Below are 16,140 nucleotides of genomic sequence, written 5' to 3' on the forward strand. Positions count from 1 at the left end.
CAATTGCAAAAAGCCAATAACAAAAAGTACCATAGCAACAGCGTATGTGTGTACATATAATGGCTTACAAGGGCAGAGAAAAAAATACAACTGAAAGGGAAGAAGATTGTGATAATGGCAATAACCAAAAGCATACAAATAGCCCCAATGGAGTGTATGCAGGAGGAATTTGAATGCGCCAATACAGAAGCAGCAAAGTACATTCCCGCTAATATTTTGTGTATGTATAGCTTGCGATGAAAAAGAAGAAAACAACGCAAGGGAAAGGATCACGATGATGGTAATTAATGAGAGGGCACAATCGCGCCACTGGAGGCTTACAGGAGAAATTTGAGAATGCCAATAACAAACCAGCTCACATTCCTAATAGCGCGCATTTGGGCTGACGAGACAATCAGCCAAGTCTCTTACTCATGGTAATGGAGAGAGGAGAACGATGGAAAGGGAAAGGACTATGACAATGGGTGCCGACGCAATCGCACCACTGGGCACGTTCCTGCTTTTGACCCCGATGTGCCAACCCAAGAGGCATGGGATACATGGACGGCAATGGAAGTACGACTTGGAAGAAGATGCAAGGGAACACAAAAATTCTGCATGGCAAGCACTTGGTGCACCTAAAACCATTACCAGCTGCAGCTGACACTACCGCTACAGTTATGACAAAAATAGTGCATGCCAGACACATATCCCTGAATTCAAAGACATTGTTGCCACAGAAAACAACAATCACAACAGACCTACAAGTAAACATAAAGGATCGCATAGCTTGAAATATAATGTAATGCTTTTGTATTCACACATAAGCAGTCTTAATTGTCCTTCTAAACTTCTTTCTTTCTAGACAGGCAGATACGCTCAAAGTTCAGCGATACAGCAACCGTATGTAAACATTGTTGAATAGCAGTAGCTTACAGGCCGTGTATCATGCAGTGCATTGCCTAGCTGTAAATTCGGACCGAGCATTGTCTTGCACCGTAAAATCGACAGTTTCACTGACTTCCTCCATCTCCTGTGCCTTTACAGTTTAATTTCAACTGTTTGAAAGTCACCCTACCATCCTCCAGCAGTCTTTACCCTGCCTGCACCAGAACTCCATTTACAACGACATCTTTGACTGAGACATACTGGGAACATGTATTGGGTCAATAGGTTGCAAGAAATGCATTTATGGCCAGACGAGCTCACTCAACAAGTTGAGAACCAAAAGGCACCGTGGCTTTAAAGAGGTGGCGCCACTGCTAGTATAAAGCATTGGCGCAAACTGCACTTGTGTAGTGTAGCTGTACATGGGGGTCACAGTGTGATGGCATTTGCTTTGAAACCAATGGTGCTGTTTATGAAACTCTCATCTGTGATTGCTTTGCCGTGATGATGACATAGATCATGTGGATTCATTTTTTAGCTGGGATCACTATGCAATTATCTGTGGTAATTTACAATGTTGCAGACTGTATAAATCACTTCTGGTGATTATGGGTGGAGGATACGCCAGAAGTGTTGTAGCACACAGTCTGTGTATGCGCTTCCAGAGATTTCTGTTTACATGAGCTCGGATAACTCCTTCATAGTCCATGGTTTGCTCCAGTGTACAAAGGCCCTGAACTGGTGCTGTGGCTTTACAGAGCTTGCCAGCAACTATTTTACCTTCCTTAGACTGAAATCAAGAATTACACATACGAGAGGCTTTTGACATAGTAGTCACTGCATCAACCTATCACAACTTTATTTAGCCTCTGTACTGCAACATTAACTATAATTTTCACATTTGCACTCGTCGCAGGGACGTTTTTGTTCAGCACAGTGACAGTTAGAGCACTGTACTTTTTATACACACTTTCAATGCACACTAGATGTGCAGGTGCATATTTTACCCACGTATTTTGACACTGTACGTCATGCGAAACTTCCGCTCATCAATAATTTCACTGCAGGCTCTTTCAAATGGGCATCAGCAAAGCAATTGCTGGTATACTGCCTAGGTGCCGACACTTCTAAATACCAACTGTTCCATTTGATCATATCACTCGACTGCTAACATGCAATGAACACACTACTAACCAGGTTTCTAATTATTGCTCGCAATATGTCACCCGTACCGATAGTATGTCAGTGTAGCAAGAAATTTGACAGTTTTTCAACATTTCATGTGTTTTTTTTTGCTAAAACGCATCTTTCCTGGCTGGAATGCAGCTGAGTGAGTTGCGAAAGGCTAGTAGTTCTATTTAAACTGAAAAAAAAAAAAAAAAATTGTATTTTATCTTCACAATCCCTCTAGAAAATGGTCAACTGAGTACAGTAGAACCTCGTTGATACGTAAAAAAAAGAAGAAAAAAAAACACGAGAGACAAACGTACTACCCAGGAAAACGTGCTATCCGGTCAGAAACATACCGCGAGGAATTTTCAGTGTTCACAGTTGAGAGTGTACTAACTGGGAGATTGTATGAACCGAGAATGTATCATTGGGGTTCTACTGTACTGACTTTGTCAGCTTCTTAGCGCAACACACTCTCTCTGGAAAAAGCAAGACACTTGGAACAAGTGTGGCGTTAGTTATCAGGCATAGTTTGATCCTTTTATTATTCGTTCATGGTGGGTGCATTAGAGGCGTGTGAAGTGATAATCCCCGCTCCCGTCTGAGAGGAGCCAGGGTGTCGGGAGAGACAGCCTCAGAACTCCCAGGTCTCCAGCCACCGCAGTCCATGCATGGTGCTGTTCTCGTGGACCGAAATGGATCCGTCCATTCCGTACGCGAGCGGTGAGAACAGGTAGAAGCTGGACAGAGGAGAAAAGAACACGCACTTGTAAAATGTGCCCCCTCTTTTAGAGAAAGGGAGAGGATATGCAACAGCAAAGGAAGCAGGCACAGTTTGCAGACTCCTTGGGCATGACTGAACCATCCACAGAAAGTGCTCTTTTCAAAGTGGTGAACAAAAAATTCATACCCAATCACCCCGTGGTAATGTCAACCTACGACAACAGTTGCTGGTGTACAGGTGCTATACGATTTTACAACAATGGACCTTTTTCCAGTAGCGTAGCCCTCTCGCGGCCACCCTAACCACACTCAGGGGATTATAGCAGAACACACCTCCTTTTTTTCCGCCTGCCCTGTGCGGTTGTGGAAGCCGTCCCAGGCGGCATGCATGGTTTTGGTGGCAGAGAAATTTTTAGATGGCAGCCGTAGCGCATATCTGTCGGCCGCTTTCAGGGCTCAGAGGACAAAGCAGCACTTAGCTGGGTCGGCGTTCGCAGCTGGCCAATCCAATATGGCGTCGTTTTGTTTACATTTTGCCCCCCAAGAATGGCGGATCGGTCGCTGGGAGCGAGGGCAGCGCATGCGCAGAGCGCTACTGAGAAAAGGCCCATTGTAAATGACAATATTTTATGTGCCACTTCCTCAAGTTGACAATTTATAACAAAGAAACAGAAAGAATACCAAGAAAACCCAAAAGACTATGGCTAATTCCTTGTAGGTTCTGTCGTGTAAGTCAAGCGTTCGTACCTTCACCAACTATAACCAAACTTGTGCTTGATTGGAGGCTCTTACATATGTTACTCAACTGTGCTTACCTACTCTTCATTCCCAAGAACGGGAAATTCACAAAGTATAGACACTATTAGCCTGTGTATGCCCATGTCTTTCTGCCTCTCTTGACTAGCAGGTACAAATGTGTCGCCATTTTCGGTCGATGCAGACGTGTCTTGTGTGTGGGTGTCTAGATCGAATGGTGACTGTGTGTATTTAGGTGCTGCTATTTTGTGATGGAATCTGCAAGTCATTCTGAGCCGTTATAGTACATAAGCGACAACTTCGAGAGATGCAAGGTTGTACACTGTTTTTAGGATCATTTTACGACTTTTGATGATGGACAACATTTTTTAGTGTGGACTTGCATGTGTGTACTTGTCCTGAGCATGAAAATTCCAGCACTAATGGCACAAAAACAACTCAAATTACAGCAGAGGAAGAAGGCGGCACCTGGCAAGAAGAAGAAGAAGAAGAAAAGACAACCTTCTATTTTTGGGCATTACCTCGACTGCACTTTAATGCTGAACACAAGAAAAAGAAAATCACAGCCCTTCCACCCTGTGAAGAAGGAACCCCAGTGAAGCTGGCGCTCTGGTGGGATCTGCTATGCTGGGGTTCAGCTACATTGGGGGTATGCCTTGTTGAATTATGAGGACAGTGACCTGTTCTCTACATCACAGACTAAGGATTGTGGGGCAGAGACAATGACGTTTTATTATAGCAAGGCTGCGCCAATCATTGATCCCCCTAAAGTCCACTTCGCCCCTAAACACAAATGCACTGCTGAGAGGGCATTTTTCCAGTGGCAATTTAAGCCTTATTGTATCAAAATATGGGGCCCCTAAGACTTCATCTTCATTTTGTATGAGTTTTTCTCTACGCTGAACACATGCTGCCGAGTAAATTGTTGCCTGCGACGCGAGACCCTGGGACCCTAGCTGTTGTGGGAATCGTGGAGAACTGCGACCCGCGATCCCGAGCCGGCGCGCGCTTTGGGAGAGACTTGTGCGCTGAAACCGGTCCGGCGCTCCGCTGGTTGTCGGCGTCCCCCGAGAGATGGCACCACCGATCCGATCTGTGCGGGCAAGGTGCGCGAGGGCGGGCGGCGCGAGCGTGTGTACGCAGGAGTCGGGAGGGGTCTCGTCGGAGACCCGGTCGGGGCGAGATCGGCGGAACATCGCGGCCGTTGCGGATACCATGTCTCTCAGGTGGGAACTGTTGTTTGTCGCGCGCCGTGAGTGCCTACCTCCCGTTCGCGGTCACGATCCGGACGGCGTGATTCGTGAACGCCGTCGAGCCTTGTGCTCGCATGCTTTGGGATTCCCCAAATAAACGGCTGTGCTTCGGCACTACTGTCTACTGTGTTCTCGTATTGGCGAACCTCGCTGGGCTGCCGTAGCCATGGGAGCCCGCGTGGTTGACACGCCGGGAGCTAGCGTGGGGGCCTACCCCAGAGTGCTGGCAAGGCCCCCGAGGAACCCCTCAAATATCCCACACTGTGTACAGCTTTGCTGTAAAAAGAAAGCAAGGGCACATTATCCCCACCTGTAGACGATCACAGCGAGGTAGGAACCCAGGATCCAGTGGTGCGCCGACTGCCGGATTTTCTCGGGCAGGAATGTGGGGACCAGTTGGAGGATGTAGTCCAGCACAATGCCTGTGTTGGTGAAGGCAATGGGAAATCCAGCGTGATTATAAGAGAGCTGCGAGCCACTACAGCACAGCAGGCACTCGTACAAGGCTCAGTGGAACAAAACGACTGCACCACTGCCCCCCTTGAGCAGCATGAAAAATTGACTCCGTTACGAATGAACGAGGCACTGAGTACCGGCAGTGATTGCGTCTTTCTGCTTGATGAGCCTCGTATTTTTGCCATTTTGGAAGATGTCCACCGTTTGTGAGGTCTTTAGATTAGACAAATTCATCAACCCACAGGGAAACATGTTTCTGCAGTGGGGCAGAAAATGTGGCAATTATTGATCTTGCCATGCCTTCAGGCTGTGTTGTGGCATCAACTTGTGTGTCATCATGCAACACTGGTGTTTGCCGGCCATCGGTAAGGTGGCATCATATAGTGCAACTTAATGCACCACAAATTTATGTTACATAAACACCACAGACACAGCTTAAAAGTTCTTATAAGTAGTCACTACGACTTTAAAAATCCTAAGGCGTGAGTTAGCAAGCAGCCAAGGTATCCCCTATTGCTGCAGTGCATCCCTCTCCTATAAAACAAACCACAGCCTGCCCTCTCACCCCTGAAAACACTGCTCCCACTTATCATTTTAGAAAATTACAGAGGCAAACGATCAAGAACAATGGGGTTTACGTGAGAATCCTCGCTTTGGTTATTGCAAACTAGAAACCAGAAACGGGCCGCAACTCAGTCACTCAGCTACGTCTATACTGGGTACAACTTGAAAAACGACAACAAAAATTGCCCCAGCGCCCCACCAGTGCAGCCAGTTGCATAGCACAAAGAATGCGTTACTGCGACTGTTTTGAACATAGCACGACTTGTTTCCGCAATTTCTCAGCCTTAGTCCGGTTATAAACTACTGCGGTGACGACAATCAAACAAGGTGAGAAAAAGCAGACGATGTCATGCATTAAGTGCAATCTCCTCTCAAAACGAGTGTGTCGACATCCAAGTCCATTGCTTTGGTGCGGAGTGATACACTACATCAGCTGTTGCAGTTCTTAAGTTGTACCTGGGTTACAGTGCACTAGAAGGTAGAGGTGTGTTGTGCGGGGGAAAAACAAATGGAGAGCGTGGGGGTCTTTTTTGCGATAAAAAAATTGCATGAAGCACAGGCAGTCTCCAGAGGACTCTTGTTGCAGCCAGCGCTATTTATAAGTTTTTCAATTAAACAAAACAGTTATGTGATGATTTTTATATAACTTGATACCATAAAATAAGAAAATGGGACTATTTAAAGCAATAAGTAATGACTAATGACCAATTTAACAAACCAACCTTTTAAAACCAAAAGGTAAGCACCGGCTGCCAAGGGCGCTGCTTACAACAGGAGTTTCTCAGCAGAAATTTTCATCGCAAAAGGGACCAGGGACCACCCTAATCAGCCCCGAACGACACACCTCTCTCTTCTAGCACACAGTACTTGGGTATAGTGAGGCACATTACACTGCGGACTCCATGCCAGGATATGCAAAGACAGCTGGCATCGCTCATCTAAAAAGGCCCCCACCGCTGCGGTGGTGTGTGGACAGAGGAGGAGGAGGACCCACCGGAGAGCATGGAGCTGAAGATGAGTGCGGGGAAGTAGTGGTGGAAGTAGAGCACGCGGCCCATGCCGTAGAAGGGCAGGTAGTGCAGCGCCCAGCCCACCACCAGCCACACCGAGGACTGGGTCAGCCGGCGGTCCCGCTCTGGTGTCGTTTCATTGGGGGTTGTAACAGGGGGAGGAAGAAGAAAACACAATCGCATGAGGACGATGCCACAGGCTATTCCATTACTATCAGTCAAAGGTGCTCCTGGCATTCAAGGGACATTCGGGAAGGCACACTTATTCGCCAAAATGCCCCACAATCTTCTATCAGCAATCGTTTGTATGATGTTTCTCACCCAGCACTGCTACATGAATTCCCGGGCTAACAGTTCCCCTACAGCTTAGCAAGAGAGCGCAAGTGGTCCACCATCGCTGACACCCACCCTGCGCCTGGGCGCTCCCCCGGTGTCCCCTCTTCTGGCGGACCAGCACGTGGAGCTGTATGAGCGCGTACAGGGCCATGCAGACCAGGTTGCCCCACCAGATCACAGGGTTGCCCAGCAGGTAGATGCGGTACTGCACCCCCGAGAAGAACTGGCCCTGCAGCAACAATGCGGAGGGGGGCACACTAAGTACACACCAAGTGCACACCAAGTGCGCACCAAGTGGGGCATGTTTCCTGTGCGAGAAATTGCAGAATTTGACAATTAGATGGTTGGCGCTTCCAAGTATACCTTGTAGTTGATGGGCCACTGCCAAGGACGTGAAGTCACCTCCCCTTCCTTTGGCTTCAGCCCTGCATTGCCCTGAAAAGCCAAAAAAGGTCACATCAGAATTTAATTTGCTCAACGCGAAGGATCTGTCACGCCACCAGCTGTCTTATTGCCACCTTCACCAGCAATTTATTTAGCTAGTCCAAAATACAATCACTATGTATAGGCATTGGCAAGCATTGCAGGCACAAATGTCCCAAGACCAGAATCGCCTCTACGAAGCACGACACTAAAACCAAATATAACCAGCACCGAATTCAACCATGCAGATATAAAAAAAAACTACACAGAGGTTTTTGTCACGCTTATGTTGTAGAAAGAACCCAGGTTTAGGGTTTGAACCCAAAAGACATTCTAAGGCACGAATTCATCAAACTCTAGTAGCAACCTCAACAACAGCAATGGGAAAACAAGCTGATGAGCCCTAACTGCTTCATTATTTACAAAGTGATTGCAGACAGCCTTACTCCACATTACACCGATTCCTTTTTTTCGTACCCTGATCGTCACTCATTCAGAAAAGAATGGCTAAGCAAGCCTTAACTGCACACCAGCTAAGCACAGGCCCGGCTTTGAAGTCGGAATAGCTTTTCGCTTTGAATTTTTAATTATCCAAAGCAGTTCACTGCATCTGAGGCAACTTATGAGACATGTTTGCGATGGAAGGCTCAGGTCTTTCAGGCAAAAAAAAATATTCACAAAAAAGAGAACTCCTAAGTTTGTTATTTGTACTGATAACTTCAAAGTTCTAAAGAAGGCACCTGCAAAATATGCCGTATTAACTCGCATAATTAATCATCCCCCAACTTTTCTTCTCGGGAATTCACTTTCTTGTTACCTTGCATAAAAAAAGCAGCAAGAATAGACCAGGTACTGTTCAATATGTTTTTATCTCAGCATGGTTGCTGATGCCGTCGATGATCGTAGTAACTTGATATCACGCCACAGTACGCAGAGAAATTCTAAAAATGCATTCTAACAAAATGAAATTTAAACAATAGCCGGAGGCACGAGCGCGAATGCCGTGGCTCACAATTTAAAAATGGTGTGCTTGCGGTGCGTTACCGGCTGAACACAAAGGAAACCTTCTCGGATATAGCACCATGAAGGCGCTGCGGTGTGCAAACAATGCACCAAACGTACTCCGCACTCCTTCCCTGCTCTGTGCTGTTCCACGACTTCTTCATTACACTGCATGGTTTTGTTGTTGAGCTGTGTTCCGACCTTTCTTCTTGCTCCTGGTGCACAGTGTACGACTGGCCAGTACATGAGCTGCACAGAGTGTTTTAAACGGAACGTTTTGGGGCATGTGTTGAAGCATATGGAAACCACACGGCTGGGCAGCACTTTAAGTGCTGACCCAGTGCATGTAAGCTACCGGCAAAAACGAGAGGTTTGGGCGATCAACAGGGATCGCTGCGTGTTTTGGGGCCCAAGAAAGGAAGTCTCCTGGCATGGGAAAAGAAGTTTTGGAGTGCTTTGACGGCAAAGAAGACAGTGCGCTGTGGGCCGACAACGAATGTAAAGCTGCAAGCGACTTCAGTGAGGAGGACAGCTCTGATGGCAAGTAGGGAGACGATCGCGAGTAGGGGGGCCACTACCTTGTTGTGAATAAAAATGAAATTTGGCTACATAATTGCCTACATGTTGTTTACTGAAAATGCAAAGTTTTGACAGTGCTTCTCTAAGCATCTTTATAAAATTTCAACTTTTAAAAATCTGTAGAAATTTTCTCTCGCATAATGAACCCTCTTGCCAAATTCGTGCCGAATATTATGAAAAAAAAAAGAAGAAAGAAGAAAAAAGTGGGTTCACTATGCGAGTAAAAACGGTAAGTGTAACAACTTGAATATATGCACAACCAGTAAACTCTGAAGCTCTCTGAATGACCATCTTTACCTGTGCAACATTTTTTTTCCCACCTAACATTTTTGTCGTTTGACCAATTGCTGCCCGAAATATTAGGGGTGTGCAGATATTGGAAGCTTTTGAACATTGCGGCATATAATGCAATATTTGATTCGGCTCCTCAAAAGCACAATTCAAAAATTCCAAATAATGTTTTGAAGTATTTTGAAGTTTGAAAACATGCACCGGCGTTCTCCGCTCACAGCAATGGGCTTTCCCGCACTGCTCCGGTGAAATGTGGCCAAACGGCACAATGAAGGCACTTTTGGGGAGCACCTTGCATCCCCTTGGCATCGGACAACCTCACCGTTGGGCTTCTCTCATAGCGAACAAATTTCCTACGTCCCATTAAAAAAAAAAAAAGTGTAGAACAGTCTTAAAAAAAAAAAAGAGCTCAAATTTAGCAAACTGGTGCCACAGAGGCAATGCCTATGGACCGCAGGGCTTTCTTATCCAGACCGTGTTGACTAGGGCACCTTGACCGCAACCATGTTATCAGGATGTGAAAAGATGCTTTTTGCACTGTGGCATGTGCGTTTCATTGACCACTCAAGCATCAGTTGATACAATGGCCCGAAGAGAAAAACCAACACCTCCGTACCTGAAGCATGACTGCATGTGACTCCAAGAACATCTTCAGGAAACCTGGGGCATAAGCCTCAAAGCTCACGTTGGGCACTGGAAACAAAGGCACACAAGTCAGTCTGCGAGCCCATATCTGCCATGCCAGCTTATCACGTGCCAAGGCCTGAAGGAAAATTCTGGGTCGACTTACGGTGTGGGTAGTGGTTGTCTTCCACATTCCACAGAGTGTTCTTGTCCCGCACATTGGGGTTGCACGTTACCTCCATCTGCTCATAGCCCCTTCAAGGTCAAGCATAAGAGAAAACCTCAGTGCTCTTACACTCTGCGAAGAAGGATGACGAGCCAAGCTGGGCACAGTGCAACGACTGCACGAAACAAAACACGTTCGTTTGGAATTGGCAATTGATTGGATCCCTAGTGGATCCCTGTAGTGGATCCCTAGAGAAGGCAAGCGTGGCAGGGGGCGGCAGAAAGTCAGGTGAGCAGATGCGATCAAGAAGTTTGTGAGGATAAATTGGCCCAGGACCGGGATAATTGGAGATCTATGGGAGAGGTCTCTGCTCTACAGTGGGCATAGGCAGGCTGATGATGTTGACTTCCTTGCTAATTAGCTGAATGAAATTTGGAAGGGGTATAGTTTTATTCTAGGGGACAAACATGGAACTGTCAGTTTCCCTCTGGTGTCGTAGGCATCCTAGTGTCCGTGTAACACACCAACCCAAACCACTCGTCCATAGAGGAGAGCAGTCAGATTGCGTAGGGCCGTGAGATGACCGTGTTTAAATCTCTCACCAGCACAACGGGCATGTCATACGCACGCATAACCAGCAATCAGTGATGTCTGTGTGCTTAGACATAAAAGATGCCAGCCAAAACATCACTCCAGAAACCGTTCCAGCTGGATGGGAAAAAAACCTCCGAAAACACCACACCAGGAGCCCTTTAAGAAGGAAGCACAAAACACTACCTCTTGCGTGTGAAGAATATCACTTCTTTGCGGGCTTATCTGCACGTGCTACATGTGAAAACTGAGGCACATATACGGCTTTGCTGAGAAAAAAAAAAAGCGCTTAAAACAAGACATCACATACACGCGTTTTCAAAGCACAACCCCCGCAAGCTGTCCAACACATCCAGTTCTACTTCCTCAATCGCGTTGTTTGAACTGAATTGAGCTGAAGACAGCATAGGAAGGCTGAACTAACTGCTACCCCCTCCCCTCGATAGGAAGGCTCCCTCCCGCACGCGGCGCTCACCACTTGGGCAGCTGCTTGTTGTGCGAGTGCAGGGCGCAGCCCGTGAGGTAGTGGATGAGCTTGAGCTTGCTGGTCACCGTCTGCACCACCTCGCCCGGCACCCCGCCCACCACCTCCACCTTCCACACGTCGTTGGCGTCACCCGTGCCGTTCTGCACCACGGGGCGGTGGCAGTGGTCAGTTGCGCGCAATACAAAGGGGGAGCAGGCACCAACACGTGACCATGTAAGGGGGGAGGACAGCGAGCCTCCCAGTGCACCACCTCTTCACATCCCTGAACCATCACTACAAGTGGTGATGACCACAATGTTCCAGTTAATTAATTTTGAGGGCTTTAAATGACGAAGCTACATCTGGGCTATGAAGTGTGCCATAGTGGACAGCTCTGGATTAATTTCCCCCACCTGCAGGCATCTTTAATCTCCACACACGGGAGTTTTCGCTCCTCACTTTGCACTTCCATCTGAAAACCAGCCACTGCGGCCAGCATTGAATCCCAGAGATGTGTTTTAATGGCGATAGTCTTTCTGGGGCTACCTAGAAACACAAGAGTTTTGGTCTGTCTGTTGCCCAATTCAACTGCCAGGCCAAAATAACGGGCAAAGGAATGCTTGAACACAAAGTAAATATGAAAGACACTGCTCCAAATTACTACAATTCCAGCCATGACTTGTACATGTCCACATTATCCTGCACAAAGAAAACCTCAGGTATACTTGAGGCAAAATTTAAATCCGTAACTGACAGTAGCCGCGTTCCTTTAATTTTAAGAATACACATTTTTATTGCTAGTTATGACAACTTGGAAAAAAAAAAAAAACATTATGAATGGTGTTGAAGAGAACCAGATAAAAGCAAAGACTAAAACAAAAGGCACGAATGCAGGGAGAATAGAGTTGCGTGAACTTCCACTGCAATCATCATGGGAGAAGCGAAAGATGTGAGGAAGAGGAGAGTAGAGAGGCAGTTACGTGGCAGAAGGCTATCGTCTTCCAGTGACATTTCCAGTGAAGTAAACAGGTACACAGCCCATTATTAAATATGATAGTAGTCCTTTTTGGTCTACTTTAACAAGAAAATTTTGGTCTGCCTGTACCCTGATTGAGCCTTTCCGCAAACAGCTCAAGCAATTTGTCAAAAATAAGTACCGTATTGCTTTGATTATAAGGTGAGGGTGCAATTTGAATATTAAAAAAAAAAAAACAAATCACCATATATATATTTTGAGCTTCGAATATAAGGTGGCGTATGACTTTGAGACTACAGATTTTGGAAAAACACCTCGCCTTATATTTGAATAAATGCGGTGTATATAGTCAAAACCATTCTTAACTACTGAAACTGCTGGACTAAGTCATACATGTCCCCATTGTTTAGCACAGCGAAAACCTCAGGTGCATTTCAGGCAAACTTTAAGTGCATAACCCTGAGTCCTTGTGTCCTTTTAGGGTCCTTGTGTCCTTTTAGGATGAACGTGGGGTTGCTTTTAATGATATCAAGTGAAAAAAAATAACATGTTAAAATAAGCACAAACAGGCTCCAGTATGTACAAGAGGAAAGAGAACAGAGCTCACTTGTTCATGCTGTTCCAGGGAGAAAAACAAAACAAAAATAAAGATGCACACTGCCCCAGGCAGTGTGAAGAGTGTGAACACGGGAAAACTGAACCTAATTGGGCAATTAACTTTCATTTAATTAATCAAGAAAGAAGGGGAGGGAAGGGTATAAGAGGTGAGAGCAGAGAACGGGAAAAGGAGTGGCATGGCAGGCCCGCACACGACTATCGTCTTTCGACAGCATCTGCAGTAAAGCGAGCAGGTATGTGGCCATGTTTTCTTTTCACATGACATGTGACTGCCAGCCTAAGCAAAAGCCAGTATATCCATACCTCTCCGTAGCAGGTGACCTGGTAGTGGCGCTTCGTGACGGGGGCTGGCTCCTTGTGCGAGTGCAGGTTGCGCGTCGTCCTGCACAACACAAAGCGACGTCATTATCACAAATAAACTGATAATGGCCTCATCAATGCTGCCTTGCAGTTGCTTCTGAGGGACAATGTCGGCAGAAAAAGTTGTGCAGGGATTATCTGCACAGCCTTCTTTCACGGTGCTCTACACACAGCAGCCTGATGTGTGACCAGACACTGCATTTCCTGATGTTCTATCTGCAGGACAAACTATTTGTGAGAGCTGCACTGAGTTTCGGTAAAATGGGTCTTGATTACGGATTAGCTAGAAATTACAGGAGAGGACTGCAGTGTTCCATGCATTGGATTACAACGTAGACTTATCAGCTACCAAGCGTCAGTTGTTGATTCACTTTTATTTTTCTGCGTTCGTGAGACTGAACGGCATCGATGTGGCATTCAGCATGATTTGGATGTGGAATTCCCGGTTTATTACCAAACTGCAGAAAACTGCCTGCACTTTCTCTCTGAGGACTTTGATGAACAATACTGACCCCATTTTTATTGAGGGGGCAGCAAGGGTTAATCTTCACGACGACTTGAAGCACAGTGCTAAGCCCCAGAGACAACTACCTAAACACACTCATACACATAAATTCCACAACACTGGAGACACCCTCCCACCCCTCTGCCAAGACAGAAGTTTCACATTGTTGCAATGCCAAGTTTCAAGACTTTCAAACTCCATCCATTCTTGCATTAACAAAACAAAACAAAAGGAGAAACATTTTCCCACCTGCTGTCATTTCATTCTTTTTTTTTTCCCCCACAGGATGCAACTGCAGTGCCTGTCACAAGAAACATGGTGGTCGACGGTCGAAACTGATAGAACAGTTCCTATCCAGCCTTTGGGGCTGTGTTGTAGTCACACTTCACCGTCTGTTGCTACCAACTCACTCGAAAAGCTGCACACTCAGTGCGAGCAAACGGGGAGTGTTTGAGCAGTTGTGAGTCAGGAACACATGAGCTAGCAAAAGTGGTCACTGCAAGAATATCACAACTGCACAGAGGGAATTACAGTCTTAGAGTAATGACCCACCGCCACGTCAATTTTTACTGTTCCCACTAGGAGCAATAATGTGTTGCTGACCTGTAGCTTCATGGCCATCAATCACCCCATCTTGAACTATATATAGGTGCCACCAAAAGTAATTGGAACACGGCCTCGTTAATTTACAGAAATTTGTTCTTCTGGAAACTTCCTGGCTGCACTGGTGTGCGTTTAAAGGAGTCCCCCCAAATACAGAAAGGTTCCTGTAAACCGGTAATGGCTGTCATAAAGCTGGTAAGACAAATATTTTGTGATTTTCCCAAATCCTTCTTCCAATTACTAATGACAGCACCTGTACTTGAATAAGAAATGCCCCGCCCCATCTAAGTTGGTTCCCTGCTTTCGAAGCCCCAGCTTTGGATCCAAAAAGTTGAGCACAAAATTATTCAAATTTCTGGAATTCATTGTTTTCAAGCTCACAGAGAGAACAGGAGACGATGCACCACAGTGATTGAGGAGAACAAGAAGAAACACGTCTCCGGGAACGCATCTCACAAATTATCCCTAAAATCATCGTAAATTGTCCTAACTACTGCCGCTGCACGAGGAATGTAAGCAATGATGATAGAGGCAAATTACAATGAATCATCAAGATAATTTTTGTGAGTGACCATTACTGCAGGGTGGGCCCAATGTGCAGCTGACACATTCCTATATAACAGCCAATCCTGAATTAAACTGGAGGCAAAAGCTGCACTTGACAAGCGCCCAAAATACACATTTGATACTCTGTCAAAGGGGCAGAAAATTCCTCTTGCTTGCAATGGGCATGCTGCCGTTCACTTCAGGCGCAACCAGTAGGTCTCACTTCTGAATAGTGACAGTACTAGCAAGCTTACAGTGAAGTATACTAACGATGCATCTCCATGCAGGAAACACTCTCAATTCTAGTACATAATGGCAAACCTTGATCTAGACCAAAAAGGTATGAAAGGCGCATTATAAACTTCCCAGTTCCCAAGTCCTTCCTTTGTTGTTCAGTTTTTTGTTTTTAAGCTCCCATTCTAGCACATAATGGCAAACCTCAATCTTGACCAAGAGGGAATAGAAGACGCATTATAAACTTCCTAGTTCCCAAATCCTTTCTTTGTCATTTAGTTTTTTTAATTTTAATTATGGAAAGACTGTTCACACCACAGTGCTGCAGTGGCAGTCTCTGTGCGAAGTCACCTATTGGCGACAGGTGTGAGGTTTGCACCGACAGCCAGCCCTAAGCCTTAGCGTGTCAAAGGTCAAAGGGCAAACGCTGTGCGGAAGAAAGGTACAAACAAGCACATGCCTCACGAGTACCAAACGCACATTCAAACTGGTGACATTTTAATTTTAAGCGGGAGTGGAAGAGAAGAAAAGTTCCACTAATGGGAGTAAGCACCAACAACTTCTGAAAATTCCAAATTCTTGGCGCTTGAAATAGAAACCCTGGAGAGACAGAGCCTGAGTGAAAGATGGGAGACCCACACGACGTGCTCCAGCCGGATCATGTCCCCGTTGCGGACCACCTCGGCCGTTTTGTTCTTGGGGTCCGGGTCCTGGTCGTACTTCTTGACAATCCAGTGGTTGTTGTCGTCCTTGTGCGAGTACGTCGTCACCTGCACAGGAGGAGGTTGAAGGGGAGGGGGAGAGATTGAGATTTGGGAGAGAAGAGAGAGGGAGAGAAGCTCTTTATTAGAAAACAGAGTTAGTTTCCAACCAGCACACAAAATTGTCTTCATGCTACTCTATTAGGGTAGGGGAAAAGTGCAGAAAGGCGCAAGAGAGAAAAGGGAAGAAAATACATACAAGCTGACAGAGAGATTAACAAAGTTATGGCACAAACGGCTATTGCAAAAGTCTCAGAGTG

General features: G+C 46.1%; 2 protein-coding genes across 2 annotated transcripts in view; one reads left to right on the plus strand and one right to left on the minus strand.

The window, feature by feature from the left end:
* Positions 1-16,140, plus strand: part of LOC144149660 (maleylacetoacetate isomerase-like) — a 154,050-nt gene that overhangs the window by 101,914 nt on the left and 35,996 nt on the right. The window lies entirely within an intron of this gene.
* Tw (Protein O-mannosyl-transferase 2) overlaps positions 2,554-16,140 on the minus strand; it is a 32,841-nt gene continuing 19,254 nt past the window's right edge. The window contains exons 11-20 of the mRNA XM_077681319.1: positions 15,759-15,889; positions 13,175-13,253; positions 11,287-11,438; positions 10,221-10,309; positions 10,047-10,123; positions 7,499-7,570; positions 7,208-7,364; positions 6,784-6,924; positions 5,080-5,191; positions 2,554-2,777 (exon numbers count right to left, since the gene is read on the minus strand). Coding sequence (XP_077537445.1) covers positions 2,672-2,777; positions 5,080-5,191; positions 6,784-6,924; positions 7,208-7,364; positions 7,499-7,570; positions 10,047-10,123; positions 10,221-10,309; positions 11,287-11,438; positions 13,175-13,253; positions 15,759-15,889 — 1,116 coding nt within the window. The 3' untranslated portion in view covers positions 2,554-2,671. The remainder of the gene's footprint in view (positions 2,778-5,079; positions 5,192-6,783; positions 6,925-7,207; positions 7,365-7,498; positions 7,571-10,046; positions 10,124-10,220; positions 10,310-11,286; positions 11,439-13,174; positions 13,254-15,758; positions 15,890-16,140) is intronic.

This window comes from Haemaphysalis longicornis, unplaced genomic scaffold (genome assembly GCF_048455015.1).
Source record: "Haemaphysalis longicornis isolate Haplotype H1 unplaced genomic scaffold, Haemaphysalis longicornis Haplotype H1 scaffold_8, whole genome shotgun sequence".
In the NCBI taxonomy this organism is placed as follows: Eukaryota; Metazoa; Arthropoda; class Arachnida; order Ixodida; family Ixodidae; genus Haemaphysalis; species Haemaphysalis longicornis.